Source organism: Misgurnus anguillicaudatus, chromosome 8 (genome assembly GCF_027580225.2).
Source record: "Misgurnus anguillicaudatus chromosome 8, ASM2758022v2, whole genome shotgun sequence".
NCBI classification, from domain to species: Eukaryota; Metazoa; Chordata; class Actinopteri; order Cypriniformes; family Cobitidae; genus Misgurnus; species Misgurnus anguillicaudatus.
The window spans coordinates 22451032-22460921 of NC_073344.2; the positions used below are offsets into that span (position 1 = coordinate 22451032).

The following is a 9890-nucleotide window of genomic DNA, read 5'->3' on the forward strand; positions in this document are numbered from 1 at the left end:
ACGTTTGTCTTATCTAATCCAGAACATCCTTCTACAAAACATAAATAGATTCGGCTTAAAATGTCTAACAGAAATAAAAACTCTTTTGAAAAATATCTGTTGAATAACTAACAGCCTTTAATTTTTTTCTGCACTACCGTTTATATATTTATATATAAAAAAACTAAAAAATAAAATAATCACATGTACAACAGCTGATAAGGGGAAAGCCCCGACCTGAAGGCAGGCAATAAAATATGACAGTTAAATTAATAAAAAATAAAATGAGAATTAAGAACATCTACAAAACACTGAAAAAAAGACAAAAGTTAGTACTAGCATTGGTCATCGTTCTCGAAACAAAACATTATTGTAAAGCTACAGACGCGAGTATCTGTTTATCACAAACAGATCTGTGCCAAAGCGAATACCGGGATGCAAAAAAGAAAATTAAAAATCGATTTTGGCATTTAAATATTTGGTAAATAAAAGGCTGTCAAGAAGTACCGAAGTTTAATATTTTATTTCAATGGCTATTTACAGATCCCTGGATGTTGAATATCTGTTACAATGAACCGATATTGAATCAGAAGACAGCAAGATATCTGTACCTGTGTTAAAGTAGCTTAGCTGACAGTCCAGCAGCAATGTAGTGGGTCTAGTCTCACAATTAACCACATGCGAAACGTGGAATGTACATCATCCTCAAACACCATGGCTGAAATGGGTATACTTTTAATACAGTACACCGTAGCACGACACAGGGTTTCGTTAACAAAGATATACTGCGTGCGCTCAATTTGGTTTCACCCCTGACGTTTAATAAGAAAATTAAAAGAGTTTACAGCACACAGATTTAAAAACAAACAAAAAAACATTGCAAAACAAAACAAAGGCTACAGTGACCACCCCTCGTAGCACCGATCTCGACACCGACGTGGGTGGTCGAATTGTCAAACGGCGACCCAAACCCTTCAACCTGCGAACGCTCCGTTGCGCCTTGTAGTGTTTTTTAAAGAATAGACGCAGGAGAGCGCAGGGTTAAAAAGGCGATAAACTTCAGCAAAACGAGAGGGTGCGGAAATAACAAGACAAGAAACATCTTTTAAACGGAGCGGTTTGGCAACAGGCACCCTCCTCTCCATGTCCCGTTACGATTGATGTGATTTCAATGCAAAAGTCCAGTCTGAATAATTATTCGTGTGAGGTTTTCCTGTGGTTGGTGGCGACCCGTTAGGGCGAGGCACTGTGTGAGCTTATAGTTCAAAGGAGTAAGAGAATGTGTGTGTATGCTCATGCGTAGATTTCCGCGGTGGGGGCTTTCTTGTAGATGGGCGTCTTGCTGAGTTCGTAACTTCCTTCGTCCTTTTTCTTGATTCGGAGAACGAAGTGAACGAGGAGGACGATGAGGACGACGGCGAAGATGAGACCGACTGCTCCTCCCGCAATAACAGCTGTGAAACAGAAACAGATATGTGAGGGACGCGTGATCGATCGCACTTCCTGCCCATATTGCAGTGTACAGTGAACCACAGATGCATTAAAGACACTTTCAACATTAAGCAGAATGTTTATCAGGAAGTCATTAAACAATCAAAAGAACTACATCTGTGGTTTTATTATTAAAATGACTTGAAACATTTGGTTTAAGGTCACGTGATATAAAATAAAACGATCTCTTGGCACTTGTTCAAATAATTTTTGGGGCCACTTTATTAAAAACCAACTAACCGTGAACAGAATGGAAAATGTTTTACCTGCAAGCACTTCCTTATTGCGGAATATGCTGTCATCGTCGGCGTGGGACATGAGCACATTATTATTGTTTGGGTAAATATCTTGGCTTGGAGCACGAAGCAGGACCTCATTGTTCTTGACCAGAACCTCGTCGTCGATGGGGGGTTTTGGGGGAACCGGCATATCAGAATCAGGGATCAAATTAACATCCTAGAAAAACAGGACAGAGTCACTACAAAATTCACAGTTGATTAAAAGCTGCCATTTAGCATTTAAAATTAAATTGATACTACTTGGTTTGGGATAGATGCAGTACAAACAAACAAACAAACTCTTGTTGCATTGTAATACCTCTTTAAAACAAGTGTATTTTGCACTTTCATGTGTTTTCATGCTACATTAATTTGTATTTTCGAACAGCCAATGAGTAATTACCTCCGTTAAATCTACATCTCCGGAGCCTGACATCTCATCATCATCGTCATCGTCATCGTCGTCCAAAAGGTCCAAGAAGCCATCTTCATCATCGGTGGTCGGGGTGATGTTGGTGAACTCAAAATCTCCATTTGGGGAGTCACCCGAGGACTCCAGATCCTCACGGGGCGACTTATTTTTCAGAGGTACCCACGTTTCTGTTTCTCGTACCTATAGATAAAAAGTAAAATTACATGAAGTCAATATGCTTAACACTGTACGTAAATATCAGAAAATGAACACGCTGGAGATGCTTGTGTACATCTAAACTTTCAGCAGATTGCACATTTAAAAAAATATGCAGTTTTTACCTATTTGGAAAATGGACAAAAATGAATGATCTTATGACATTGATTAATCTTTTTTGCTTGTCTTCCATATACCTCTTTAATGTTAATTGGGTACAGCCCAAATCTTTGTCTATGCATGTTGATGACCATGAAAACACACTTTGAGTAACCGAGACAAATCAATTACCATGATAATTACGTTAGCGGACCCATCTGAATGAGAGCTGTGAAGAGGTTTTAAACTGAAAACCCCTGTAATGGACTAAGCCTATTAGAAGAAAAGGAGGAAGTCAAGTGCATGCCTTGATTTGTTTCATATGTTTTTCCCTTTATGTCACTGCGTGTCTGTCTGTCTTACTCTCAAGAGCTGTCTAGGGAAGGTTCAAAAACCTCAGGGGCTCAACGATTTTCAACGGATACTATCATCGGTCATGCTCGATGCTTTCACGGTTTTGATTGCTTGTTTTTATCGCTCTGTATTCGGATGCGTATGTACGCAGGCTTGTAGTGTTTTTTAACAATAGGGTTGGGTAAAAATAGATCCAATTTTAATCGATCTTCAATTTAACAAAACAATATTTTACTTCAGACACACACAAAGAATGAAATCACCAAATTGTTTGCAATACTCAGCCCTACTTTACAAGGTAACATCGCCACCTACAGGCCTGGCATACATAATGCTGATTTAATCGTTTTCGGATCCGCGTAATCATGGATCATTCCAGTTTTTCACAATCTTAATATTTATCCTGTTTTTGTTCCATGACTGGTTTAAATGGTTATAATCACTTATAATGACTATGAAGACTAAAAATGTACAAAGCAATTAAAATACAATGAAAGTCACATTTAAAGCATTTTAATATTATAGAGTATTGATAGAAATATACTAGTTAAAAAAAGAAATATAACAGTCATAAAGTGGTATAATTAATTATAGGAAAAAACCAAGCTGTAGAGACTCAGTCGATCAATTTTACAAACTAACGTGCCTTCCTGACTACAAGTCTGAACCAGTGCAATACATTTATCCTTACATTTTGTACTGAAATCACTTCCAAGATTGACCACAAAGAGAATCAGACAGGTTAGCAAGTTAGCGCAGGTTTGCTGGCATTGTGTAAAATCATGGAAGAATTCACGGTACAGGGGCTGGGGGTCTTTATCTGTTTCGCTCTCATGCCCGCCGTCAAAATTACATTTATCACACATGACTCATTGAAAAGTTGCACGTACCAGGAAAAAAAATCATAAACATCTTTAACACACAGGTGTGTACTCCTGCCAACTAACATTGAGTCACCATCACCAGACAAATTTTCTAGAGCTATTCACCACAAGCACACTTTATAAAGAACTTACAGACTTAACCACAATGACTACATCTACTACCATTTTAAAAAGAAGTACTATACACATGATTAGTGTAGAGACACACTTGACACCTTAAACATCTCTAGGGAAGATGTTTATAAAAATGGAGACCGAGTAAAGGAATTGGGGCCGATTCATTTTCCAGGAAAACTAGGATCATACAGATGACACATGAAACTGCAAGTTAGCTCAAGCCTGTTTTGTTGTTCAAAGATAATAAAAGAAAATGGGAGAAAGAGAGAGAGAGCAAGAGAAAGGCAGAAACCACAAGAGGGTGTGGGGCGAGAGACCGACATACTTTATGGTTTTCAGTTTTACAGTGCCGAAATCCCCCCACATTGAAAAATTCTCCGCTCGGGGTATTTAAAAGAAAAGAAGCGTACGAGAAAGTACAGAGGATGCTATCCAACGGCGTTGAGGCTACAGACTGTGGTTCCTTTAAACCGATGGTTAAAATCTAGCAACCGCTTCACTTCTTAGTAAAAAGGATAAGCACCAATTGAATGAAACGGAACAAACCCCCACCAACCAAATTAAAGTCTACAGACTAAACCTGGACTGTTGAAAAAAGCCCCTCAGAAAACAAACATGTTTTGCTGTTAATTTCCCAGTAATAGCATTGGAAAATACCTTACCAGCATTTAAAAGAAACAATCAATGTGCGACAAAACAAGCTCTCTTTTGTTCAATATGAGGCAGTGAGCTAGTCACTTAAAATGTTGTTTTTGCCGTATCCATCAAATTTGCATTCGATAACATTCAAAATCGACATGTCGAAACACGCCACACAGAGTTTAGCATCAACGGCGCCAAACGCCACATGGGTCTTGTGGTCGACCAATGCAGTAGTTCTTCCTAGACACCAAAGGAACGAATGCGAACTCCATGCACATTGACATCTCCAGGCCCTTATCCGTAAAGTGAACTATAATGCCAGGAAGTGACTCCAGCCTGTTTAAATTAGCCAGCTTAGTAAGCCGGTCTCAGTCAAGACTAGCAAAGCTCAGAGTAAATCCCACCATCTGCTGACAAATGGCCTGGCATCTGTTCCAGTGAGTTCGATTGGGAGGGGTTAAAAGAGCCAATCATAGTAAGTGAATCATGCATTGTGATGTTAAACAGAACGTACAGTCAATGGTGATCAGAAGGTAAGACACTGAGTTTAAAGGTCAATATTAAATTGAATAAGCTTAGGTAAGTTTTGCGTTAATGCTAAAAGCCAATTACCTTCTTTGCATAACTAAGACACTGGCAAAACTGGAGTTTCTGCTAAAAACATCCAAACAAATTATCTGCTAGCATCAAGATTCCTTGCTGTGTTTTTTAGGTCACAATAGTATTGAACACAAACGCTGCATGTCCCTTTCGCTGTGGATGTTGTCATCTGATCTAGTTGTGAGGTTCCTCATGCAGGACACAGGGAACGTCCTGCTTCGCAAACACACTGGCATGACAGGAGAATTCCTTCCACCTTCACAAGAACTATTAATAGCTGGAAAGACTCACCTGCCTGTCAAGTGCTACGTCATTGTTCAATACCATTCCAAATTCTCACCCCGACACCTGTTCATAATCCCTGAAGCCTTAGGGAATGTGAAGGAAACATAATTGGCCAGTTCCTTTAAAATCTACAACCAATCAAACTGAACCGAACATAAAGGACTATTCAGCAACACTGTCATTACCTCCTTTCTTTCCCACAGGAAGTATGACCGAATCTTCCTTGTATATGTTAGTGGCTTTTATTAATGAAGATTCTCACCATGAACTCAAAGCCTGTTTAAAACACAATGAGCAATTCTGAATAGGCCAAACAATCTGCATTGTGTGGTCAGGCGTGTGTGAAAACATGAGCAATCCGGGTGTATTAACAAGTTCCTTAAGCATTACGAGATCAGTGCTTCTCTGATTGGTTAAAACCTGGAGTTAAATTTAAACCCTTTAAATGTATAAAACTTGATGAATATGCCAGGGTCATAAAGCCTGGTGTTATTTGTCCACATTAGACTTATGTAAAACAATCAAAAACAAACAAAAAAACTTGCGACACATTGTTTTCACGACAATTAAGCAGATTTCACCCCAAATTGAATGGGTTACAATTACAAACATAAAACATTTTTAATTAAAATATCATATTTTGTTATCTATTCATATACTGAGAATTGGGAATGGGTGGAAGCGTTTAAAAACAATGTCACATTGCAAAAAATGTCTGTGGTCCTCATAATGGACTTTTTTATTTGCTTTTGGGGTGAAATGGCAACAACAAGAATGGACACTTAATTGGGAACTTTTCTTTTAACTACACATCAAAATGAAGCTTCGCCACCAATACCACACCAATAAAACACTTGAAAAATGGGATAATGTAAACTAGTAGTAAAAGTGTCAATAAATGCAAAAGAGGACTGTGTGTTTGAATAGACATCGGAAGGGTAATTAGACCCAATGGAGTCTAGAGACCTGACCAACACCCAAATGGGTGTTTACTTACTTAAAGAAATGGGTATTTTCAGGAGCACAAACATTTACACTTTAAGATAAGACAAAAGGTTTGATGGAAATGTCATTAAATGGGGGGAAGCTGTACTTCACAAGTTGACTTGCTAAAAGATTAAGATGAATCAGACTTCAAAATACTAGAACAAACACAAAGGCCCATGTGTTAACACAGGCATGTAACCATTTTGTCAAAGATTTCTAACACACCCTGTGTATTATGCTATACCAATATGTACAACAAAAAGCATCCGTGTTATCTAACGTTTCCGTCTTTACGCCAGTCTGGAAAAAACGACAGGAACTCGAAAAGCTGCTATTTTGAAGGACAGCTGGTAGTTGGTTTGCTATCAGGATTTCCAAGTAAAGCCTGGCTGGCATATGGTTAATAGCACCACAAGTAAACCGCTACGGATGTGGTCTGCTAAATTACTCCAGAAAACAGAGTTCCCTTTTCATGGCCTCTAGATATTCCTTTGGACTCGCAAACATCAGCTTTCTGGCATTTCGCTGTTAAAATAAATATCCAAAGAAACATTTAACAAACGTAGTTTTTACATACGAAGCAACTGTAAGACTTCTAAAAAGTTTTACCTCCTGGCTCCTGGCAGTAACTAAAACTCTTCCTCACTGCCAACATTCCATATGCCATTGAATTCAAACTAAATGTATTTATCTTGTTCACTTCAAAAGGCCTTTTGAAACCACCGCACCCCAAATATAATTAATTGAATAAATAAAGCAAACCTATTCAGGTGCAAATCACCTCATGCCTAATTCATGACACCTAGCATAGCTATTAGATGCTTAACACACATGAAATACACCCAAGAGGAGAAAACGTCACGTCTTAAAAGGAAAAAAACGTTGGAAAGAATGAGAAGAATCAAAAAAATCTTGTCTATAATTTAACAAAATGCATCTTTCATTCAAGAGTCGTGACTTTCCCCCATACTGATATACTCCAAAATGAGTCAGTAACTTTCTAACAATGGCTGTTAAACTTGCACTCCAATATCCAAATGTGATAAATCCCAGGGCCAAAACAAAACAAAAAAACAAGGAATTTAAAACGGAGTGCAACATACTGGGCTTTAGCCAAACTCCAGCCAGTGGCCAAAGAGGAGGGAACCCGGATAAAAGAAACAGACCATTTAAATCCGCCGAACTGTGTGAAATCCCAAAAGAAGACCGGTCAAGGTCAGGAGGGGTCAAATTCCTCAGGAAAACGCGAAAGAATGGCGAAGGAGGGGGATGAAAGGAACAGACACTTCTGCGCGATTTTCAGGAATGTGCCGTCCTTCCTTGCCTCGAAGGACATGGATTTTGCTTGGAAGCTTGTAACTATATTTCCCTCGAGTTTGATGAACTAACACGTGAGCTATTTCCCAACGGCATAAATTAATTTGTTTTTACTCTCGTTATAAACTGCACAATAAAAACCTTCCCCAGACAAGGTCAAGATAATTCCCATGTCAACAAGGACATAAGCTACATCTGCTCATGCTGGATCGAAGATAAAGATCTGGGATATGTTTGGTAACACCTTTCCAAAGGTCTCAGAGAATGGAGGCCCACAGCATTTGCATTTTGACTTTGTGAGTGTGTTTAGTTGACTGACCATGCACACTGGGTGGCATTTGTCTTGTGTTTCAGCCCAACTCCCCACTCTTTGCCTTCTGCAAAGACATCTGCACCCGGCTATTCTTCTGAATTATGAAAGAAAAACCCTGCACAAAGCTTTGGCATCCAAACCACAGGTGTTTCTGTGACTGATTTCACAAAGAAAAGATAGAAAACTAACCCTGGTGAACCGACTAATCCATAACAGTGGAATGGATACAGACCTACATATCCCTACAGGCAAAAACTGTCACATTAAAGCCAACGCCACTTATTAAGTTACTCAACAAACAAGAATGAGCTAAGTTAGTGAATAACACCAGAATCCCACTCTGAAATATATCATTGTACACATAAGAGCACAAAAACTGAATTAAAGCTGTTTCTTGTATGATCTTTAAAGTTATTAAGATAACTTACTTAAGCCATTTGATTATCTCCAGCTTACTTGAAATACGTAACTTAAATGCGAAATAAAGATTACACGAGTTTGTCTAAGTTAGGAGTTTGACAATTAAACTAAAAAAACACAAATAATGATTGAAATGGTCACTTTAGTTTAACAAATAAACTCTTGTTGTTTCTAGAGCTATGTTGTCAGAAAGCTAACGCGTGAGCTAAAACAATCGCCTCCGTTTTGCTTGACACGAATCTACGAAGAGTTGACAGACAAACCTTTCTGGACGAATGTGATTAACTTATATAAATCTTTAAACCTTCATTTGACTCAAGCGAATGTTCATTTAACTCGGTTCCTTATAATGTTTAATAATGTAAGTTACTTACCGATTCAGCGAAAACAGCAGCCGCCAACAAAACCAACGTGAGGTAAACTTTCAACATCTTCTCTTCAAATATAAAAGCCCTGTAGACGAAAGTTGCCGACAATTTCCAAAGTAAATCGCTGTATGAGATAACAAAATATAAGTCCTTATTTTAATAAGTCCTGTTTAATGACGTTTTGAAGAGTTTGTTTTAACGCGCTGTTCTTATTGTATCCACTGGTTGGTATGCAATAGTCCTGTGTATTGATTGATCCAAGAGGTTTTTATTCAGCAGCCCAACCCCCCCGCCTATTTTCCCACTACGACCAATCAGGAGTTAGGAAAGTCATGACGTAATTTACAGAAACTCCACCAGACGGACCATTACGTCGTGATCGCAATAGTTTAAAGCTTTAACACAACTTTTAAGTTATATAAACCATGTAGTTTAGTTTAAAAGAAATTAAATATTTAACATTTAAACATTTACAACAGGTATTGACGCATTTTTGCTTATTAAAGACTGTTTGTAAAACGAAAACACATACGTGTGGGGAAATCACGTACATGACGTAAACTTCCGGAAATTTTGAGAGTACTTCCCCTTGCCTTCGACAGAAATGGAAAACAACAACCTCAGGGATTTTTGACGTCTATGTTAATGCATGTTTCTCTTTTCATTATCTTTACGAAACATTAAAACCCACAATCAAGGAATGTAAATTTGCTTTTGTTTCATAATGGATTTAACGGCTGGCATTTCCGCAAAGGCGTCTGTTGCTGTTTTCCACTTACGGAAAAATGACTGAATCTGAGTCTTACTGCAACATTTCAATTCAAGCATGACTTGAACTTGAGAAAACACTTTCGTGTTACAACATGAAGGAGAAAGTTGCTATAGTCTCTCTTCAGCCCACGTTATTCAGCAACCTCATTTAAAGTCTTATGTAATGTGTGCAGACATATTAGAAATACATCAGGGTTTTCAACAGAGTTCTTTGATTACTAATTAATCAAAATATTTTTAAAATAAAAAATTAGACATCAAACAGAGTTTAGTAATAAAGTATTAAAACTTCACACATTTAAATGTATTAGGTCAAATTATTTTGCATATCAAAAATTTAGACAAGGTAGAAGATCT

At 38.0% G+C, this 9890-nt stretch overlaps 1 protein-coding gene across 1 annotated transcript; it reads right to left on the reverse strand.

The window, feature by feature from the left end:
- Window positions 1-487: 487 nt before the first annotated feature.
- sdc4 (syndecan 4) lies at window positions 488-9010 on the reverse strand. Its single transcript, XM_055213464.2, has 4 exons — window positions 8769-9010; window positions 2152-2361; window positions 1737-1926; window positions 488-1433 (listed from the first exon to the last, which is right to left on the reverse strand). Exons 1-4 carry the CDS (start codon window positions 8823-8825, stop codon window positions 1273-1275), a joined length of 618 nt encoding a protein of 205 aa, XP_055069439.2. The 5' UTR covers window positions 8826-9010; the 3' UTR covers window positions 488-1272.
- Between the last annotated feature and the right edge of the window lie 880 nt (window positions 9011-9890).